This window comes from Cygnus olor, chromosome 5 (genome assembly GCF_009769625.2).
Source record: "Cygnus olor isolate bCygOlo1 chromosome 5, bCygOlo1.pri.v2, whole genome shotgun sequence".
NCBI lineage: Eukaryota > Metazoa > Chordata > Aves > Anseriformes > Anatidae > Cygnus > Cygnus olor.
Window position 1 is genome coordinate 52,692,479 of NC_049173.1, and position 22,903 is coordinate 52,715,381.

Genomic DNA, 22,903 nt, shown 5'->3' on the forward strand with positions numbered 1-22,903 from the left:
GAGGAGCTGAGGGCGTGGGGACAGCACCGAGGTGGCTGTGGCCGAGGGGGAGGTTTCTGGGACGGGCCGAGGAAAAGATGATTGTGGTAGCTGTGAGGCTGTCTGTAAGAAGCTGTGAATCCATGACTTAGCCAAATTTAATTTTCAAATGGCAAATTTGGCACTTTTTTTTTTTAAAGGAAAAATGTTACCGGGCTGTTGAAGTCCCAGCTAGAAACACTGGGAAGAAAGACAAAGGCTAAAAAAATGCATAAGGAAAGGGCACGTCTTGGATCCAGCAACCTGGGGAGCATAGCCCTTGCAGGTAATGAGTCAAACAACTCCCTGTGCTCTGCTTTGCTCTGTTGGCGTACAGTCACCAGAAATTAGTGATGGTTTTCCAGTCGGCAGACTCAAAGTGGGTTTCCATTAGGCGTTCTTGAGTAACCTGGGTCCCCCCATCAGGAAGGTACGAATTCAAGGTTAAATCATGTGTGCGTGCAGAGAAAAGGGTGAGAAGATTTTTTTCTGCTTCCAGAAGTAGTTTGTACCGATTACCTGTTTATCCATTTCGTGCTTTCGTATTTGTGAGCCGGGATCTGTTAGGTTGCAGTTTTTGTTGTAAAACTGGTTGTTTCGAGATGTGAACTGAACGGGAGAAGAACCTGAACCCCTTCCCGTTACCTCGTGAATTATTGCCAGGAGCAAGATCCCAAAGGGCTGGTGCGTGCTGCCAGTCACGGCGTGCTGGCTCGCAGAACCAAAAAGCGGGACTGGCAGTGCCGGCTGGCAGGGCAGTGAGAGGCAGGTTTTCCTCTCGAGAGCTTTTTGGGAGGAGATTTGAAACGCCTCTGCTGGGTATAAGCCTGGAGGTGGATGTCACCCTCTCCCCCCCCATCTTACTCTTTCCTTCCCCTTGTGTGGCACTCGCTGTGGTAGCCAGCAAGAGGAGTCGCTAAAAGGCTGTGCGTCTCCTGTAATTGCATTGTCAAACGAGTGACCCCACGCCATAAACTCATTTCCCTGATAGCGTTTCAGCCATGTTAGCAGTTTCTTCTCTCAATCTGCACTTGAGCTTCCCAAAGTCAGGCAGTGATATATTTTACGTGAACCGTACGGCACTCGACATGCTCCCAGCCTCGGGCAGAGGTCCCTGCAGCCCGGGTGCCATGCCCTGGCGCGCGATGTGACTTCAGCTCCATGCTATGCAGGAAAGAAATCCCCTCGTATGATCACCATGGCCAAGGGTTTCTGTAATCTATACGATGAGGTCACATTTCAATACCGGGAGTAACCTAGATTAAAGGCATGATTTAAGCCACTGGAATAAATATAGTTTTTTACATTAGCGCATTGCAGACCTGACTCGGGGGTTTATGTCACAGGATATTTTTTTCTGAATTGTCTCAAACTAAAACTTAAGGCTTCCTGGTTATTACCATGGTGATGTTGCTCCAACTCAGCACTGAAATTTCCCAGAGCCTTTTATAGTCCTAATTGCGAGGGAATTCGGTGTTCGTCCTACCTGCAAGGAAAGCGGTTTGCCCTCACTGAACTTTCTTTACGAAACTCGGTGGGTAGTTTGGGGATGCTCGTGTTGAATTTCAGGCAGTGAGTCAACTGGCCTTTTTTCTGCAGGGCCTTGGATCCTCTTATGCTACGGCTGTTGCTAGAGCAGATTAAATTTACCTTGCTTCACATGAATGTGAGATGCATTCCTCTGCTGCCAGTTTGCTCCTGCAGGAGAGGCGAGCTCAGCCCCAGGGGTCCTCCAGGTCTCACCCCGCGGTCCTGTCCTCCCCAAGGGCTGTGCTGAGGAAGCACAGCTCGGTCCTGGCCGTGCTGCAGAGTCCAGTTCTCAGGAATAAAATCTGCTGTAAGCGGGTCCTTTGGAGAGAAAGTCCTCGTAATGCAGTCAGGGCTTCAGGGGGCTAAATTTAGCCATTAAAATCAACAGTAAAAAAACACCGTCTTCTCCAAACTGGAATGATTCAGTTTGACCTGACAGAAAATTGTTCCCTTATTAAGTTAATTGCGTCTCCCAATAAAAAGGCTTCAAACTGAGCCTGGCCCCGAAGCTGCTTTGGGGAGCCAAGGAGCTGCGAGACTGCAGGCAGATGCTGTCTGCAGCCGAGGCTCCGAGCGATCCCTCAGCGCTGACGACAAGCGGAGCAGCCAGCAGCCCTCTGAGGCGCGCTGACAAGAGCCGCCAGTCACCTTTCTCCCAGACCAGCTCATGTTTTTGTGGCCGGTTTGAGACGGGGCTGCAGTTATGGTTGTTTGTTGCACGAGGCCATCGGCCTCGTCTGGCAGAGCCCCCGGACGTCGGCGGCTGGTCCCGCGTCGTACCGAAAGACAGAGCCGAGGCTTTGCGGTGGTGTCCACTGCTGGACGAAACATTTCAGGCTCTACCTCCCTCACGCTGTTCTGCTCTGCTCCGTTCTAGCTCCTTTCCTATCCCTGCCCTACGGTTTCCTCACGCTGCGGGGTTTTTCCATCCCTGAGCCTCCTTGGCACGCACAGCTCGGAAGCGCGGTGCCGTCCCAGCCCAGCTCTGCCAGCTCCTGTTTCGGCTCGGCATCGCGCGTGTGCCACTCGTGTCCGAGGGACGTGTTGGTGCACCACGAGCGTGACCCAGGGGAACGGGAAATTTTAGGACCCCCTCGGCGAAGCAAGAACCCGGAGTCACGCCGAAGCAGGTACTTAATCCCGATCAACCCGCAGCCGGGAGGGAGGTGGGGACGGCCCCAGCCCCTTACATCGGGCTGACCCTGGCACCGGGGGGGGGGGGACAGCAGCTTGGGCCTGGCCCCGGCCGTGGGCAGGGGGGGCCGGGGGGCGGCGGTGCCGGGGGCGGAGCGGCGGAAGGGAAGCGGGCAGCGGGGAGGCCCCGCCGCCGTCTGAGCATGCTCGGGCGTGGGCAGCCCGGGCTATATAGCGGCCGTGCCGAGCCCCGCCGAGCCCAGCCGCTCTGCCGGGGCAGGCGGGACGCGAGGGGTTCCGCATCGCCCGGCTCAGCTCCCATCTCCCGGCTCAGCACCGCTCCTGTCGCCCGGTACCGTACCGCACCGCTCCCGTCACCCGGCTCGGCTCCGCACCGCTCCTCTCCCGTCGCCCGGCTCCGCTCGGCTCCCATCGCCCCGGCTCCTCGCCGCTCCCCCCCCCCCCCCCCCGCCGGGACCCGGCTCCCGGCACGGCCGAGGCAGCGCCCCCCGCCCCGCCGGCCCCGGCGCCGCCCCCCGGCCCGGCTCGGTGCCCCCCGCCGGGCGGCAGGATGGCCGCCAAGCCCGCCGAGCTGCTGGGCGTCTGCTCGAGCTACCAGGCGGTGATGCCCCACTTCGTCTGCGTGGCCGAGGAGTTCCCCCCGCCCGCCCGCCCGGCCCGAGCCCCCCGGGGCAAGCTGCGGCGGCCGCGGCAGTCGCGCTTCAAGACGCAGCCGGTGACTTTCGACGAGATCCAGGAGGTGGAGGAGGAGGGGGTGTCCCCCATGGAGGAGGAGAAGGCCAAGAAGTCCTTCCTGCAGTCCCTCGAGTGCCTGCGGCGCAGCACCCAGAACCTCAGCCTGCAGCGGGACCGCCTGGGCAGCTGCCGCCTGCGCAACAGCCTCGACTCCAGCGACTCGGACTCGGCCCTCTGAGGGCGGCACGGCCCGGCCCGGCTCGGCACGGCTCGGCCCGGCCCGGTGGGACTGCGCCCGCCCCGCTCCGGCAGGGACCCGGCCGCAGGGAGGCTCGGCGGGGCGCCCGGCGGGCCGGGATGTTTTCTGAGAAAGCGCTTGTACCTGCGTTTCTATTCGATTGTACGAAACTCTCCGCCTGAAAGACACACACACAAAAAAAAAAAAAAAGGGAAAAAAAAATCTTTTCTATTCGTTAGAAGAAATATGAGCTGTTTTAGATGCGTCGAGCTGCTGGACTTTATATTTATTTTTGCATTTAAACTGTTGACTGCGTTAATTTAATATGTTTCTACCTGAATGTCTGTTATTATTTCCATAAAAGAGTAATAAAATCCGATATATTTGCACAGTACCTACCGGACTGTCCTTATTTCGGGGTCCTGCTGTCCTCTTCGGGCTCTCCTCGCCCCTCTGGCGAGGGCTGGAGGGACTCAGAGGCTGCCGGCAGCCCGTGCAGAAGCAGCAGCGCTCTCCCCAGGGATGCTGCTCGGAGAGGTTTCGAGGTCTGTGCCGCCAGGTACACGCTGATGAGACAGGACACAAGCTAGGCTGATTTTAGACAACTTTATTTTCCTTTCAGAGATCTCTGTGTTAAAGTAGCTTGATGTTTGAGGACTGTTTGGAAGTGCTTGTGCCTGAAAACGTTAACGCAGCCGGGCAGGTGTAGTTCGTTCAGAGCTGCACGTGTGCTTTCTGGTCTTGTACGAATTGCTGTTGTCCCTTCCAGCCCCTGAGCTGCCGGGTGCTGCAGCTGGAGCGAGCACGGGTCGGTTTGGTAGAGCAAGCGGCGGTGTGGGGACGGGACGGGCTTGTCTTGGAGCCGAAAAGCAGAGGCTTTCCCCTGTGGGGTGGCAGCGGAGTTATGTGGGGCTTCGGTGTGCGTGTGACAGACTTTCCCATCTCTCCGACCACGGTATTTGTGCTGAGGAGCGCCTGAATCTTATCTGCAGGAGAAGCAAATCTCTGGACCGAGAATTTCTCTGTTCCCTTGTGCTGTTCCTGCGCTGACAGCCTGCTCCCACGGCACGTCCTCCCTCAGGGCACCCCTCGGGCAGTTTACGCTTCCCCATTACGAGGGATTACCCCCTAGGGATTTGCAGCCTCCAGCTAACGCTCCTGGGGGTAGACCCTTGGGGGGTGGGAGCTTTTCCTAAGCCTGTCCTTACAGCTGACGAAGTGGCCCCTGACGAACAGCATCCCGCTGGCTTCCCCGGGGGCCGTGAGGGCTGGCCCAGAGGCAGGAGGGGAAGGTGGTGGCGATGGGGGCACCCCGTGGGGTGCATCTGCACCCACCTGAGTGCAGGCGGGCTGCCTGGGGAGCACGGCTGAAGCCTGGCTCTGGCTTAAAGCTGAGGAAAACCATCAGGGAGGAGGAGGGTGCACTCAGCGGCTCCGGGCTCTGCCCCCCGCTGCCCAGAAGGCGTTTAAGCCTTGCATGGCTCTGCGAGCCACCTCGGCTCCCCTTGCTGCCGGAGTACAGCGGCTGCTCGCTGTGCGGGCACAGCCCCGCGCACCGCCTGCCCGCAAGGTGCCGCGGCCTCGCCTCCGGGACAGCTGCCAGCCGGCAAGCCGGGTGCTGTCGGAAGTGATCGGCTTCCAGCGGCTGGGCTACGTTTTTGTCAGTGAATTCTCCTAAAGCCGTTACAGTTCTGGGAGTTTTGGTTTTGCAAAAGGGTTTGAAACATCTCTGGGAACGCTGCAGCCGTCTGCCTAAGCGTTGCGTGAGGTACGCGGAGTGCTAATGAGCTCTGTAAGGTTGTACAGCATCCTCCCCGTACTGCAGGCTCGGTCTGCTTTTCGGTCGTGCTTTGCTTCCACCCCGGTACAAGTCCCGGAGGTGCAGGCGCTGCCTGGTCCCCTCAGGAGGCTGTGAGCACGCCGTCCTCTGCCCTTGTCCAGCAGCGGGGCTCGCAGCAGGCCGTCAGCCACCGCCCGCCTCCATCGGGCACAGGGGCCTCGGGCTCCAGCTTCCCCGGGGTGCCCGTGCTCACTTTTCTCTTTCAAGAGACAAACCCGAGCTGTGCTGGATGTTAACGCAGAGGATAAAGAGGGTTCAAGAATCTATTGTAGCACAATATTTGAGAAAAAAAAGACGTATCCCGTTGGAGAGGCTGAGTAAACAAGTTTCTCTTCAACAGTTCTTTGTTAACATTTTTCTGCTCCCTCTCGAAGCGACCGACATGCACATGGGAGATGCCAGTGCTAAAGACAGGCTATCATTTATCTTCCCAGCTGTTACGAGCTAGGCAAAAGGGTTAAAACGCAGGGTGTTTTAGCTCTGTCCTGGAGAGGCCATACTGCACACAGGTGGAAAAGCAAACCTTGTTCCAGGCCTCCTTTACTCATTTTGAAGGTTTCTATTGCAATGTTTTTTAGCATCACGGATATCTGTCCTGTAAGGATTAAAAACAAACAAAAAAAAAAAACAGAAGCTACAACCAAACCTTATTAAATTCACTTCACTGGGGCTAATGACTGTATCAGAGACTTTTGAGTCTGTCACCCACTACCCAGGCTTGAGACGTGGGCTGTACATTTCCCTTCAGCGGTTCACAGCTTAAAATCATCCAGCAGATGCCACTTGTGGTGATGCTCAGGATGGCAGCGAGTAGGCACGAGCATCCTACGTCTGCAGGGAGGGGCTGGGAGCCAAACTCTGGTGGAAAAGCAGGATGGGGCTTGGGGTGGAGGGGAGATTGGGCAGAACAGGCAGGGCTGGAGGGAGCCCAGGGGACAAATCCTATGATTCACAGGAAATTGCATGGCAGAAGTTGTTTTTAATGTGACCCGATTTTACTCTCAGATTGCTGCATGTGTAAATCATCCTATCCTGAGGAGCACCCAGGGGGGTGAGTAAAAGCTGTTCTCTGGATAGGCTGAATGGTGCAGTGCTATTGCTCCTGTGGCATCATGGAGGGGAAAAATGTCCTCTCTGTGCACCTTATGGATCTCCTTTCCTGTGGTGTTTTTTTTTTTTGTGGTGGTGGTGGTTTGTTTGATTCTATGAATCCACAAAAACCTTTTGGGGAAATATTCGGGCTGGAAAAGACCTCTAAGATCATCTAGTCCAACCTTTAACCTAGTACTGACAAGTCCACCACTAAACCATGCTGTAAGTTCTACATTTACACCTTTCTTGAAGAAAAAACCACCAGGGATGGTGACTCAGCCACTTCCCTGTGCAGCCTGTTCCAATACCACACTACTCCTTCAGTAAAGACGTTTCTCCTAATGCCCAACCTAAACCTCCCCTGGTAAAACTTGAGGCCATTTCCGCTTGTCTTATCACTTGGTGCTTGGGAGACGAGCCTATCCTGTAAGGCAATTGTAAAGTACGATGAGGTCTCTTCTCCAAGCTAAACAGCCCCAGCTCCCTCAGCCGCTCCTCACAGGACGTGTTCTCCAAGACTTGTTCTCTTTTAGTTATATTTGACTCAGCAAATTCAGGGAGGATTTCTGGCTGCCGTCAAATGTCCACCCCAGGTGGCCAGGGACTGTTTCCTCCCCTAGCTGTGGGCAGCGTTGCTGCCGTCGGGTGGCTTCTCCCACCTCTGGGCTCCCAGTCTCTCACCAGGGACACTCCAGGCTGGGGCTGCTTCCAGGAGCGAGCAGAGGACATGGAGCAGAGAGGGCCCCGACAGGTTTTGGGGATGCAAGAGGGTGCAAGCTGTGCAGAGCACTTCAGCGAGCCTGGCTCCAAACTTCAGGAATATTTTGTAAGTATGTTGTAACCTGAGGAGGAAATACTCACAGGCCCATTAAAACCTCGTGCAAGGCCAGCTCACCTTCTGCAGCAGGAGGTGGTTGCACAGTACGGTGGGTTCAGCACCTCAGCCCTGCAGCCAGCAAGCAGTCTGGGATCTTTCACTTTCCACCTCTGCAGCTTAACGAGCTTCCACTTAATTAATTCCCAAGCAGCATTGCATCGCATCGCATCACATCGCACCACATCGCACCGCCGTGCCTGGGCAGCCCGGTCTGGAGGGAGTGCTGCTGTACCATGAGCATAGAGGAAAGCACCTCCAGGTATTTAATTGGCAGAGCAATTAATGTAACTGGTGCCAGGGGACGAGGGACCATGCCTCAAAGCTGTGTAACCAGTAACTGCGGTGGCAGAGTCACATAACCGCTTCTGGAGCACCAGCTTGAAGGCTATGAAACGTGTGAACTGGGTCATCATGCACTTAGACGCACCGTGTGAGCGAGTGTGCTGTAAATAGCAGGGGGTCAGCTCCCGATTTTGGCTGTGCTCATGTGAGGCTGGCTTTGGTCCGGCCGTGCCCTGGCGCTGCCCCCCAGGAACTTGGGCTATGTGCTGATGTTCCTGAGCACGTGTACGGACCGGCACGAAGCGTCCGAGCCCGTGCTCCGCGGCGCCCAGCGCGCTCCTGGGCTTTGCACAGCCCTGCAGAGCCCTGGCCTGGGGCTGGTGGCTGGAGGTGGGCAGCGGGGAGCTGGGGTCCCCACCAGAAGTCCCCACCAGAAGACTTGCTTGCTTTGAAACCCAGGCGAGGTCCGCTTGGGTCCGATTTCAAACAAAACAAGATCCGCCACGATAATTTACGACTGTCGCGAACAGGGATTCTTTGTTTGGAAGCATTTGCATCGAGGAGATTGAAGTTATTTATTAGGAGTTGGTGAAGGGGAAGTTTTCTTCCTCGGCTTGATTTAAGACCCTGTTGTTGTGGAAGACTTTTTTCCCTCTGCCTGTGAAGAAAATGACCTTTCTTGGGCAGGAGGGACGGGGCCTGGCAAAAAGGCAGGGAGGGAGGGAGGGAACACAGCCCGCCTGTGAAACAGTTCTTGGCTAGCACAGAGCTGCATGAAGGATGTTTATGTGCTTGTTACTTTTAATCCCGGCTTCTGGCAAGTCTGTGTTTTCCCTTTGAGAAATATCTGGAGGTCCTGCCCTTGATCGTTAAAGACCCATTTCAGGCTCTTTTCGCAGCAGCCTCCGACGGCTGAGGGAGCTCGGGCACTGCTCCCCCAGCCTCTCAGGGGAAACCCAGCGAGGCAGCACGGCTTTCTCCCCGTGCCTTGAGTAACACGGTGTAGGAAAGGTAGCGCTGAGCTCACGCTTTCTCTTAAACAACTGCTGCCGAGCTGAGCTGGTCACGTTTCAGCTGCATATTGGCAGCACCAATGTGGCTGGCGTGTTTTGGCTGGGGATAGGTGTTTCAGCCAGGGACGTGTGTTTTGGCTAGGGACGTGTGTTTTGGCTGGGGACATGTGCCAGGGGTTCCAGTGGGGCACAGGGTGACAGCACAGGGACCCGCATCACTTGCAGGTGCTCTCAAAGAGGCAGAAACAGGGAAGGATGGTAGACAGGGCAGGGCTGCAGGGGATGGAGCTGCTGGAGCAGCACCAGCGGCACAGGGAGAGGCAGGAGGGGAAGGGAGAAGGGAATAACTTGAAAACAGCCAGCCTCAGGGTGAAGGGAGGCACACGGCACAGCCTGCTTTCAGTCACCTTCCACCAGGAGCACGCCTGAGGTCAGGCACCCCCCGGGATCCAACCAAACGGTGAAATGAGGTGAAATGCTGCCCGCTTATCCTAGTTAAGAAATGTATCAATGTTTTTCTGTGACATATCTGTTCGTTTCCCAAAATAACTGTTAGACTTATCAAGCAGCTCCTCCTCTTCCCAGAAGATCGGCCCAAAATAACCAATCCGCCAGTTTTAGGGGTTTAGTTATTAGTTTTATGACTATGTCTATATGTGCATGTTTACTCCTGGGTGAAGAGTCCCTGCGTATTTTTATTGTGGAGACAAGCAGGCAGAGCAGGGAAATGGCAGGATTGCCCAGATTTCTGCTTAGCTTTAGATGCAGGATTAGCTTTAGGATTTCAGGCTGGGGAGGCTGATGAACGGTATTTACACTTTGCTGAGCTTGCATGTGGCCTTCTCAGGGGTCCTATTCCCAAGCTCAGGGACCAGAGCCTGGTGGCTCTCCTCTACGCGGGGACCCCCCGGCGCTTCCACACTCGGAAAGGGCTTATTCTGCCAGCACAGATGGGAGTCTGGACCTGGGTGGAAGGGGTGCTTCACATGAGGGAACACTCAAATTTCCTGGCTTTCTAGGGTGAAACTTCCTCCCTCCATCCTCTACTGTAAAGAAGTAGCTTCAAAGATGAAAATTAAAAGGAAAAGAGTAAAAAAGGCTTGCAGATATCCAGACTCCGAATATGAGGAGTCTATGATAAATTTAACCACCAGAAAGACTTTTCAAAATGAGTAAAAATAGCTAACATAGTTAAATAGTAGATAGAATATTATTGGAAGTAAAATATATCCTGCAAAAAAAAGCATAAATCATGTCCAAAGAGGCAAAACTGGAGGCATCATAAATGCTGGGATGCTAAATGTGAAATCATAATAAGACATGCTTAAAAAAGATTTTGAAGAATGGCTTGTAAAAGGCTAGAAACTTCTTCCGATATGAACTTTTCCAAACGTATAGAAAGAAAGAAGCTGACTAGAAAGTCTTTGGCTGTCCTGAATGGGGATGAGAATGAACCATCCAGGAGGATAAGGTGGTATCAGGAAAACTAAGTGCATTCCATACAACACTATAACTATGTATATTTGATTATACATTCAACACAAACTACTCTAAAGTCGCAGTAATTATTGGTAGTGAAAGAGATGCTGGAGTCGCTGTGGATAGTTTCATGTCGGCTTGCTTCTCAGCAAGGATTAAGAGGTGGGAATGTTGAGCATTAGTAGGGAAGAAACCAAGAGCAAAACAATGATCTTAATCTGTCAGCAATCTAAAACCACAGTGCTCTGGTATCTTGAATTATCTGTGTAGGTCGAGTTATTTCCCAAAAAAAGTATTTCAAAAAAAGTATATATAAAAGTACCTGTTGCAGGATGGAGATGCAATAGCGTAGGACCATCCAGTTCAGAAAATCAAATGAGAACAGGGGAGAGATGCAGGACCTCATGAACACTTTGAGAGATTGGTGAGGAACTTGTTATTAATTTCTGACAATACAAGAGCTGAAGCACCATACGAGCTATCAGACAGCAGGTTTAGGACAAACAAGAGGAAATATTTTTATTGCACAATAAATAACAGAAGCACACAATTCCCTGCCAAAGGATGCTGTGGATGTGGCCTGCTCAGAAAGCAGCCCGGCAGATTGCTCGGAGGGAGGTTTATGTGGATCTGCCATCCTGCAGTCCTGTGGGGACAGGGACAGGGATGGGGACAGGCTCCCCAGCAGCCAGGCGGGTGCTCCTGGGTGATGTGCAGGTTCTGCCCTGCAGCAGCCTGCTGCTGCACTACAAGGCAAAGTCTGTCCGTCTGTCTGTCCTGACCACGAGCCCTGCCTGCGCCCTGTCTGGGCAGAGCACTCAGTGCGTGAGTTTGTGTGTGTGCTGGCTGGTTTGTCTGCTTGTAAGAGACTGGAAATTCAGCTTTATAAGCACAAAGTAGAGATTTCTCTCCTCGTCCTCCCATGTCTGTGTCCGTATGGATGTGTGCTTTATCTCCTGCTCTCTGCTTAATTCCTGCATAAACACATGAATGCTGATCTTGAAGCGAGCATCAGCGCTGCCTCCAGAACATAGCTAAATAAAGCAGGAGAAGTCGGGTGCTGGCATATGAGTCCTTTCCAAATGTCATGTTGGTCCTGCTAGAGGAAATGGTTACAGGCTGGAGGGTTAGCGTTTCAGGGGGCACGGTTACAAAAATAAAATGAGTGCCTAAACAAAAATAATTTGGCCAAATTTTGCAATAACTAAATAACCCCACTCAGTTAATGGAATTATACCGAGTGAGGGATAAATCACCACAGACTTTGGCTCTGGGTCCACTGCTGGAACCCAGACAATAATAACAGGTAGACCGGGATTGTGTGTGAAAAGCCGGGATTGTGCTTTTTTTCCCCGCTGTTACCAAATGTGCAGTGCCTATTTCTGTTGAGTACGTTTCGAGCTCACGTAGGACGAACGGGAAGCTCCTGACACGGTGCGATGCCCCCGCTTTCCACACAAATAAGCACACACACGTCTGCAAGTTCTTCGCCGAGCCCCGTGGCTGGGCTGGATGCAGCCCACGGGGCTCTGGAGGGGTGCTGGTGTTGCTGAACGCCTTGGCCCCAACAGGGACCCTCTTGCTGCAGGCTTTCCAGCCTCACCCGTGCCCTTGGTGCTGGCTGAGTTAGCCTCCTGCGTTGTTAATGCTCCTGTCAGGGCCCACAGGTTTAAAAAACAGCGGGGCCATGCTGCGGCCACCTGCTCCTCCTCCTCCTGGGGCAGAGGGGTTGTCCCCCTGCAGGCCCCTCCTGGCCTGGCTCAGTTTGTTTCCAGATTGTTCCGTCCACGGCAGGAGGAGGTATTTTTTAAATACAGCATGCTTTTCTGTCTGTGTCCGCCACCAAGGACCAGCCCTTGGGCTGGTGTCTGTGCTCTGACAGAGAGCGGTGCCGCATGTCATGGCCTGGCCTGCACTATGTGCACGGGGTACGGTGACAGCAGGGGTACAGTGACACCAGGGGTACGGTGACAACAGGGGTGCAGGGACAACAGGGGTATGGTGACAACAAGGGTGCAGACACCGGAGCTGGAGGCCTCCAGCACACGTGAGGAGGGGGCTGCAGCCTGTGCAGGGGGGCGGTGGGTCAGGGCCGCGTGCCATGCTGAGACCAGGGCTGCTGCACATGGAAAGCTGCCTCTTTGGGCCGTGCTCCTGAAAATATGGTTGAGATGATGCTTAGCTCAGCCTTCCCCAAGCACGTTTTTGTTTGTGAAGCTGTTGGTCGGTGTTGCTGGCTGAACAAAATCGGCAGAGCTCCCCACCGCAGTGCACTCCATCCGTTACACCCTGTTCTGCTCCTCCTTGCTGTCGTCCCAAAGTGAACAGACTTCAGAGAGAGCCATAACTCTACTTAATGCTTGCACTGCCTGCCCCAGTCTCCCTTGCACTTACAAACCTGATTTACAGCACGCAGCCTGCTTGCCTCTATGAGCCCAGCAGATTCACATTTTCCATTTTGCTATCTCTCCTTTGGCCTGATGCAAGCTCAAGTGGGACAGCGTGTCAGACCTGGCCTCCTCCTCAGCAGCTTGTCAAAACAAGTGTGATTTTCACCATCTCCCTCTGCTTGCTGGTAGAGCAGGTCCAAAAGCAGACCTCACAGCTGCATCCCACTCACAGTGCTTGTCCAGCAGCTGCCCCAGCATCTGATGGGGTGGGAGCACCACATGGGCTGTCTGGGTGAGGAGCCACCAAGCTCCCAGCAAGGGCAAAAATCACATTTTGAAATTTTGGATTTCTTTTGCCAGGAGGGGATCACTTCTGCCTCTTTTCCTGTCGAACTCCAGAAGCTGCCGCTGATTTCAGCCAGACACCAGCAGGCGAGCACAAAGGCAGAGGGACGGGAGGAGGCGTGTGGTGCCGCACATCAGCAGAGGCAGCTGCCGGAGGTGACCTTTTAAATTGCTCCCATAAAACCTGTTCAAGTGCCCCTGTCAGAGTCTTCAGACTTTTTATATGCATTGCTAAGACCTTTTATTTAATGCTGTTATGCTAAGGAAGCGGTAGGGCCCCTTGTTGAGGGCAGGAGGACCAAGGACCTGACAGCGTGTGAGCAGGGGAGCCTGTGAGCGCCATGACCCCCGTGTGCTCCATCCCTGCCTGCCCACAGGGATGCTGTAGCCTGGTCACCACCCAGGAGGAGCTCTGCCCTCTGTGTCTTGCTCACCTAGCACCGTCAGCACAGTCCCAGCCCCAGCTGCTCCCACCACGCCATCTCTCTTCTGAGCACCTCCAGCCAGCAGACCCAGAGCCCCATGGGCCGTGGCCCTGAAGCCGGGCATGCTGCTGGGTGGCTTTGCTGCTGGAGCTGGGTCAGCTGGCCCATGCCACAGAGAGAGCTGCCAGCTCTGCACAGAGCCTCCTTTTAGGCTGGGACCTCTGCAGCCAGAGCCAGCTGCGGAGGAAAATGATGTGCCAAGACTTGCCCCAACCTCACGCGGTGCCACGTGCTGCCTGGAGGCGTGCACTTGGGGTTCTGTGCACAACACACGGGTGTGTTGTCCTCAAAGCTGAAAGCCATATTAAAAATAGCACAGATAGCCCTCAAACGAGGAGTTTTGGTGTTGCTGTAAAGGTGTGTGGTGGGGTACTGGCTCTGCCCAAGGAGGCTGAGGCAGGGGCAGGACCTCTGCCTGTTCCCAGAGCCTTTGGCACAGCACGGCTGTGAGCCCCAGCATGCAGGTGGCTGCCAGCAGCCATCCTGGTCCTGCAGGGAGACTGGAGAGGTGATTAAATGCCTTTATGGCTCTTGAGCTGGAAAGTAAAGAGCAGGAAACCCAAAGGCGTTGTTCTCAGCATAATCACCCCGTGGCTGCTCTGTTCCCCTCCTGAGGAACAAAATCAGAGCAGAATTACCGTGCGCTATTTTGGGATACTGACTGTTGGTGCTCAGATGTTTAAGGCTGAAGGGGCCAAGTGAGGTAAGTGTTATTCGTCCCTCAAAAACCTGAGCATTTTGAGAAGGTTTTTTGCTGGAGGGAGCACGATGGTATGATTTGTCCCATCAGGAAGGCTAAGGCAGGCAGAAAAAGCAGTGTCACATTGGAGAACGGTGCATGTTAACCCCTTCCATGTGTCCCAGTGACCTGGCTGTGTTGTTCAGCAGCCAGCAGCTCTCCCTCGTGCAGTGCTCCCTGGAGACCCATGCAGAAACCTGCAGCTCCTTGCAGGTCAGGTTCCACCAGAGGGGGATCCAAAAAGGCTTTTAGAGGAGGGATTTCTGCTTGAGGGCTATTGATAGGCACCAAGAAGAACATGCTCTTCATGCAGTGGGAACCCACATATCTTTGTGTCTTTAGCAATAAAGTCAAATGCTAGTTTTGGAGGTGCAAGGTGCAGCCAGGGCAGTGCATGGCAGATCTAAGGCTTGGCTTTAGTTCTGCCATGATGGGTTTTTCCAGTTTTTGCAAGAGCCTCCCATCCCTGCCTGCTGTGCCTGCTGTCCCAAGGGCTGCATGCCAGCCATGGCAGTGTGCGCCCGTGATGCGCTTGGTGTCCTTCTGTGGTGGAAAAACCTGGGGTATCAGGCTGGGGCTGGATGTGACGTCTTCCAGGAGTCTGCTTCAGGGCTTTTCCCCTGGGTAGGAAGCCAAGGCAGGGGGAGTTAATTCGGAGATGTCAGAGGCCAGCTGTGGGGAATTGACACTGATGTGCACTGTGCCCATCCGAGCCATCCCGCATCTCGCTGCATGCCTGTGGCACCTGGCTGGGGTTCCTGCAGCAGTGGCAGCAGTGTGCCCACCCGTGTGGGGTGGCAGAAGCTTTTGGCATGGCCCTGGGCCATGTCACCTCTCAGGGTTACCGTGGTCCAGGGAGAGCAGCTCTCTCTATCCCTGGCATGAGCGGCAGGGCTGTGCCAGAGCTGCACCATGGGCGTGGGATGCTCCACTTGCTCAGCTCTGGGCAGGCTGATTAGTCATGGCATGGCCTCAGAGAGCAGGATCCCAGAGAGAGGTGGGTCTGGGAGCTGTTGTCCTGTAATTAGGTTCTTTATTTACTTGTTATATAGCTATATTAATTTTATTTATGCATTTTTATATGTTTTCCTTTTAATTTTCATGATCCATTTTTCTGTTTAGGTTTCTGCTTAGGGCAGGCAACAGAGTTAGTCATGTCACTGCAGGATATTGAGTCTGTTGTACAGCTGGTGCTCAGAGGGCAAAGCTAAAGCTGAACATCCACCCCCAAGCCAGCACTTCCTATCTTGAAGGCCTAAATCCAAAAAAAGGACCCACTACATCTGTAGGAGCCTGTAACTCCTGTAACTTAAACTTAAAAACTTTAAACTTATAGATTCTCAGCTCTCCATGGCAGCCAAGCTTCTGGTTGTCTCAGAGGGGCTGGCCCGACCTCCTAGCTGTCCTCCAGCTATGAGACCAGACAATGGAAGTTTTACTCATTGGTCTCAGCCAACGGAGAGCTGTGGCACACCCCTTAGTGGCAATGTGATTTTGAGGAAAGGTACGGGTCTTTGAGATTAGTGATCCTGTTGGCTTTTAAAACCAGAGTGTTACCCTGGTGTAACAGGATCAGGCATGTGGCTGACTTCTGCATAGAGAGCTCAGAGGCCAACTGAGAGGCCCCACTCCCCACTGACAGCTGAGCCACGACTTCCAGGCTGTAAGAAACACGAATTACGTGCCAAAAAAGCAGTTTTGAGACTAAACAAAAAAATGCATTTTGGTTCCTTTTCCTTGTTTCCAGTTTCAGCCTGAATCCTCTTGAGTGCAACTGGGTCAATAGTCTCAAGCACTTTCTGTACACAGGAGGACTAAAACCACAGAGTGGCTGAGGCTGGCAGGGACCTCTGGTCCATCTGGTCCAGCCCCTGCTCAAGCAGGACCACCAGGAGCAGGCTGCCCAGGGCCGTGTCCAGGCAGCTTTTGAAGATCCAAGGATGGAAACTCCACAACCTCCGGGCAACCCGTGCCTGTGCTGCCTCACCCACACAGCACAGAAGTGGCGCCTGGTGTTTACCTGGAACCTGTTGTGTTCCAATTTGTGCCCGTTGCCTCTTGTTCTGTCACTGGGCACCACTCAATAGAGCCTGGCTCCATCATTTTTGCATCCTCCCTTCAGGTATTTACACACATTGACGGGTCTTCTCTTTTCCAGGCTGAGCAGCCCCAGCTCTCATCCTCACCTGTAAGAGGTGCTCCCATCCCTTCGTCATCTTGGTTGTCCTTACTTCAGGTTGCTCTCTAGTACACCCAGATCTCTCTCATACTGGGGGCCCAGACCTGGACACAGTACTCCAGGAGTGGCCTCACCAGCGCTGAGTGGAGCAGAAATGTGTTTTCTTCACAGAGTAGAAGCTGAGAGTCTTGTGCAAAGCCAAAGGAGAGGATTTAAGGATAGTGATAAATGCGTTTTGAAATACGATGACAAAATCCCAAGCAACATAGGGCTGGATGAAGTGCCAGCCTGCAGTGAGTGCTTTGAGGCAGCGGGACGAGAGGAAAGGGTTTGCTTTGGTGCAGCCCAGCTGCCAGCCATGAGCCAGAAGTTGCTCCTGGGGTTTGTGCCCTGCTGCCAGGTCAGGACCACCTCGATGAGACTTTGTGCTGCCGCCTCTGCCCGTGTCGGGGCTTCCTTGCTGCTGCACCGGGCAGTTTTGCTCTTTCAGCTCTTTGTCAGCATCGCAGGACGTCTTTGCCCATATGGTGCCTTGCAGCCAGCCAACACACGTATAGACCTGGCTATATATAAACGAGCAGGGTCAGAGCTCTATTTTTAGCCTCTCTCAGAACATTCCCCTTGCTATGCATTTCTTGCCACCGACTCCTCGCCCTGTCTCCTTGCTGCAGAAGCCCTCTGAGGTGAGACCTGCCAGCTGCACGGGGACAGGCGGGGGCTGGCCTGCAGCGGGGACATTTCTGCAGAAGGTCATCCTCCCACATCTGCCACTCGCTCTGTCCTCCAGTGACAGCGGTGTCCCTCGGGGATGCTTTGCTTTGAAGGGCTCTGGGCTGGTGCCCTGCCCAGTCCCATGCTCGCGGTACCTCACGGCATGGTAATGCAGCTCCGCCCGAGTCCCTGCCCCTGCAGGGCCGTTCTAAATGTAAATCTCCTGCTACTTGGGGATGCTTTTATTTTTTTTTTTACTGTCTTGGCTCCTGGAAGCCTCTGGTCTGGCAAGGACCTCTGCTTTTTGCTTTTGTAACACTTTCCACGCTTCCTGTCTATGGAAAGAAAAAGCTTGGAAATGGGATTTCAGCATTCTCTGTAGACTGGGAAAAGAGAGGGGAAATGCATCTACTGTTACAAGCTATTCATGACTTTCTAACAACCTCATATCTGAGGGAGGCATTTGGGAGCACAGGGGCCCCACTGGAGGAGAGGCACCGTAGCTCTTTTCTCACGGTGATGGCTGATGGTCTGAGGGCTGGGGGGAACAGAGTGTTTGTGTCTGTTGAAGGTAAGGTGGGTATTTGTAGGTGCCTTTTTTTTTTTTTCCTAATGCATGATAATCTTGTCCTTGAGAAGCATTTCCTAGAAGCTCCATCATGAAAATCATGTGCTACAATAGCAGTTCAGTTTGTTTGCCTATTGCCATTGTTCTTATTTACCCAGCTAATTTTTGTGCCATCTGCAAGACCAAGTTTATTACTGCTGATGTGAAACCTCAGTGTCACATTCTTTGAGCCAAAGAGTAAGGGGGAGCAGCAGCTGGTGCTGTCCCCCAGGAGCAGAAGATGCGTGCAGAAATCACACAGCCCCAGTAGATTCACAGCCATGGCAGCTGGAACAGGTTCTTAGGACATTTGGTGCAGGAAGCACCATTTGCTGGATGAAAAATTGTTTGGTTACGGCCCCTTTGGATGACACACCTCAGCATATCATCAATGTTTGATGATGGGTTTCAAACAGTTTTTGAAACAACTTTTTATATCTACCCAGTTTATGAACCGTGCCCTTCCATAAGTTTATTTCAGTTAACTGAAAAGCAATGGAAAACCAACCACATTTTGTACTTCTTGTTCTTTATACCAGGGTTATGCTGGGTATCCAAGCAGGGAGTCTGGATGTGACGTCTGCAGTTCATCTGTGCTGTGATCCCCTGGACTTTGAGTACCCATGTGGCAATATGGCACTTTAGCACGCACCTGCCTGTGCCCATCCTTTAAAAAAAGAAGATTTCAAGTCAGAAGGCCCCTTTGGAAGGATTGCAGCACATCAGTCAGTGGAGCAAACAAGCATGAACTCCAGCGCAGAGATCCACAAGCTGCAGATTTATGTCAGAAGGAGGACTGTGCACAGGATCATTTCAGAAAACATTTGTCAGAGGAAGGTGAGTATTATGATGATGTGTGAAATGAACACCTACTATATTGCAAGTTCCTTACATGATGCTTTCAAGGGAAAATATTGCACATTTCTTTGTGATTCATTAAATCCACAGGTATACATTGTTAATTCCTTATTTGTAATACGAATCTCTTTTTGACCGATGAATGTGTAAAGCAGAAGTCTTGCGGTGCAAAAATATAAGTACATGGAGGTGCAAGGTATGGCGGGTCACAGGAGGCTGTGGCTGTTAAGTGCTACTAACCTTCCCACCTTTGGAGCAGCGTTAGTACTAGCAATACCTGAAATTCTGGGACTGCCCCGGGACAGGCTGCAGGAGGACAGGTTTTCCACTTCCCAGCTACACTGAAGTCCTGGTAGGTAGCACGCCTGCTCGGTAGGTGTGGTGTGGTTCCCCACAGCAAACTGCTGCCTCCGAACCCACCTGCCACCCGAAGCAGATGGAGCAAGGAGGGAAAGGGGACGAAGAGCTGGAGGAGCCTCGAGTCTGAATTTTGGCCAGGGCCTGTTTGCTGCTCCCATTGACAGTGCCCCGAGTGCTAATTATAGTCTCCTTGTTCTGCTTTGGTCAGGGCAAATGACAAAGTGGGGTGAAACCCAAAAATAAGCAGCCTTAGAATAGTTCTCTCCACCTCTTCCTTCTAATGGCATCACTGAACAAGACTGCTTGTTCCCCTTCAGACAAGCTCTCAGAGGTTATTTTAATCCATTTTTAGTTGCAAATAGCATTTATCAGAATAAGCATAGGCTGGTTGCCAGCTCCTTCAGATCTTTGACAGCCCAGAGGGGAAAGTCTCTGAAAAATAACTGACTGTGCTTCTACTGCATGTTCCCCTGCCCAGGAGATTTTGGGGACATAATAAGGAAACATTCATCTGATGGAGCAGAGCCCAGGAACCAGCGTGTTGCTTGCAGCCAGTGATTCCCCTGTCATCAACACTTGTTCCCAGGAACCAGAGCTCTTGTTCCTGTCACCAGTGTTGATGTTTTCAGATTCAATTTAGCAGTCATTAGGAGGCAAGAAGCAGGGCTGGGAAAAGGTTACAGAGCCACTCATTTCTGGGTCAGTGGTGAGAACGTGACCCTGGCTAGCTGTGCCCAAAAATCCTCGCTAACAGCCATCCCATGGCCACTCGACGGTCTGCGGAGCCTTCACGATCTTTGCTGAGTTCACAGACTCTTCAAAGTGGTATTTTAGAAAATGCCCTATTGAACACTAATTGGCATTCCCAGGGAAGCACATGTGGAGCAGGCCATGAAGATTAAATTCCCACTTTCCCTGAAGCCATTTTGATAATGGGAAGCATCTGGGCAACTTGCCCTACTGCTCAGTCTCAGCGCTCGGTCTCAGGCTCTGGGGCTGTAATCTTTCACCAGTACAAAATTAAAGCGTCTTAAGAATCATATGTGTGGTGGCCTACTGCCTGATGTCCACGGACAGGAGGTGACAGGCAAAGGATAACAGCTGACAGGAGGATTGGGATAGCATGAGATATCCTGGTGCCTGATAGGGGTTGATGAAGGAGAAATTAAGGAAAATGTTGCTACATTTGTGATGTCTTGCTGTCCATCGTCATTTGTCAGAGTGACTTTGAAGACCACTTGATCTGGTCTTAACATCTCAGTATTCAAGACCAGGGCATCTGAAATTCAGGTCAGGAGGACATGAACAAGCTCTACACAGAAAGTCTGTTGGGCGTGTGATATTTAAGGCAACTTTGGAGCCATGATCCTGGCCGAACAGCATAATAGTTAGAAATTCTTGGCTATGCTGAGGGAAATTGTCGTACTCCACCAAGAATATGAAGGTAAAGTTAATTTTTCTCTCTCGGCTGCCACCTGAGACCCAACTGCATGTTTTCCAATGTGCAAAATTCACGTGTTTTGCCAGTCAGGGTAAACACTTCAGGATGATAGAGGAAATGACATCATGCTGCTAAATTCTGCTTTCTTTGTGTCTTAAATAGGGTAAAGCCTGGTAGTAGCAGAACTGACCAGATACGTTAACGTGTGGATGGAAACCAACCTGCAATTAGCCAGTCGTCTCCCTGTTGTCCCTGGCTGTGAGAGAGGAAAGGACACCTGGCTGGAGGTGAGCAGCTGGCATGTTTTTATTTATTACAAGTCCAAAGGCTGACTGGACCATATGCGTGCCTTGTGTTGACCTCCCATCGGTGTGCTGTCAGGGTCCTGTGACCTGGGCATTTTATTGCCTGAAAAACACCAGTAAACGGGTGTCTCACCCGTTGTGTGACAACCCGCCAACTCCAGCAGGGTGGTTACACTTTTCCTTGAAGCACTTTAAGATGTTTTTCTAAGGACCCAAGCAAAAGCTAAACGTCAGCCTCACCTCCCAGCCCCTGTCAGCTCTGCTTCACTCTTTGTTTCCACAGAGACATCTCCGGCTGTCGAGTGGGAAGCCTTTAGGCTTGGCTGCGGGAGGAGCACAGGCTGACTCACGTCAGGGTGCTCCTGCCCGCTGCCTGAACACCAATTCATTTAGCGTGGAGCTGGAAGGGTTTTGCTCTGCCAAACGGCACCGCGCTCGCTTTCCCTGCCCCTGCTCCCCCCGTTATTTCTAGTTGGATCTTCAATTGAAAAGCCTGATCTGCATCCTGTGAACAGCTCTGCCGCGGTCCTGGGAGGGCAACGCTGATACTGTTTCCCCTTGCACATCCCCCAGCATGGACTGAGGGCAAGGGGGGATAGTGGGAACAGTGCCTGCAGCCCATGGGGAGGCAGCTGCTGCTGGTCCCCGGCCTCGGCTGCTCCCCGCACTGCCCTGGGCATGCCGCTGCAATAAATAGCCCCCATGAGAGTGGAGGGGAAGGCGCCTCCTCTCAGATGTTGCAGGGAGCTGGAAGGGGCCGTCTGGTCCTAGCAGCAGGGCTGAGCTGAAACACCAGTGGCTGGTCACAGCTGGGGATGGAGTTGCTCCTGTGCAGTTTGCTGCAGAGCATCCTCCTCACTCCTAAAAGCACCCCGGTGCTTTTGACCAGGGAATAAGCCTGTCTTCCTCATCCTGCCTCAGCTATGTGCCCGCACCTGTATTTTCAGAGAGAGGTGTTGCTCTCCGCCCTGTGATAGGGACATGTATGACACCGCACTTAAGCAATACATTAAGCATTTGGAGTAGAAGGAGGTTTGTATCCCTGCACATCTGGGGCTGATAGTGAGCGAATTAAAACCGAGTAACACACAGGGAAACTCCACACAGGCCAAACGAGAAGGGGATGAGCTTTGCCAGGGTTCACCCTTGGCTACATCGTTTTCTGCGGGAGGAAAATGCTGAGAGGAGACTATGAGAAGGAAGCAGGAAGCGAGCAGGGGCTTAAGGAATCCAGGGAGAGAAAGGCAGAAAAGAGGGCAGGAGAGGGTGGAGGAAGAGTGCCAGCTCCTGGCACCCACAGGGATGAAGGGGAGCTGTCACATGAGCAGCCAGAGGGGTGGTGGATGTGTGTTTGGGGCTGGGTATGGTGTTTGTTTGTTTGTTTGTTTGTTTTTTGCAAACACAAAGGATTGGTTTTGTCTTTGGACACTTTTACAGAACCAGGTACAGAACTTCTCTTAAGAGGCTTGCCTTGCAGTGCTGCAAGCGCAGATCCCTCCTCGTTATTTCCTGAAATTCCCTTGGCAGCAGGCAGTACGCGCTGTGCGCACGTACTGGGGGTGGCAGCGCTGAGATGGGCAACCGGAGGACTCCCTTTTGCCCCGAGCACTGGAATGTGCTGTCCCAGCCACAGGCACAGTGCAGAGGCTGGGGGCAAAGTTTGTTCTTTCCCCACCAGCCCCAAGCTGCTTCCCTGGGCATTTGCTTTCCCACCCCCTCCTCCTTCACCCTCTCGTAACAGGCACTTGGGCAGCACACTTTTCTGGATTGGCTTCAAGAGACCTTTTAAGGCTGCAGGGATTTGGCTTTATAGCTGCAATTTACTGGTAAAACTTGCCTGAATTATGCAGGCTTCTTACAGTGAAACAGGTTCAAGAGCCTCTATTTTTAGTCCATCTCAAAAACAAGTGCAAGAATTACTGTCTGCTCCTCCCGATTTCCTCTGTGACCCTCTCCCTCACCACGTTCACCAGCTTTCCATCCAGGTAGCCGCTCGGTGGCAGGACCTGTTGGGGAAATGGCACTATTTAGTCTCGAAGAGCCCATAACCACACAGAGCTAATCAATTCTGGTTTGTCACGAGGAGCTAATGAGCCATTAGCAAGTCTGGGCTGCTCTTTCAACAGGGTGGCTGGAAGGCGCACAGGCTTTTAGAGGACCATTGACCAAGAGAGCGAGAGGTGAATGTAAGCACATAATACACGGGTACTGAGGCGTGTGTACTGTTTATGTAGTGATGTGTTTGTGCGTGATACCTTGAAGATATTTGAAACACAAATTCCTG

The 22,903-nt window shown here is 52.9% G+C and overlaps 2 protein-coding genes across 2 annotated transcripts in view; both read left to right on the plus strand.

Moving 5' to 3' along the window:
* The first annotated feature begins 2,634 nt into the window (after positions 1-2,634).
* On the plus strand, positions 2,635-4,010 carry C5H11orf96 (chromosome 5 C11orf96 homolog). Its single transcript, XM_040557941.1, has one exon. It carries the CDS (start codon positions 3,254-3,256, stop codon positions 3,614-3,616), a length of 363 nt encoding a protein of 120 aa, XP_040413875.1. The 5' UTR covers positions 2,635-3,253; the 3' UTR covers positions 3,617-4,010.
* Positions 4,011-12,949: 8,939 nt separating this feature from the next.
* The window catches only part of ACCS (1-aminocyclopropane-1-carboxylate synthase homolog (inactive)), a 53,800-nt gene continuing 43,846 nt past the window's right edge, over positions 12,950-22,903 (plus strand). The window contains exons 1-3 of the mRNA XM_040557933.1: positions 12,950-13,090; positions 18,195-18,492; positions 20,477-20,601. The gene's annotated coding sequence lies outside the window, so the exon portion shown is untranslated. The remainder of the gene's footprint in view (positions 13,091-18,194; positions 18,493-20,476; positions 20,602-22,903) is intronic.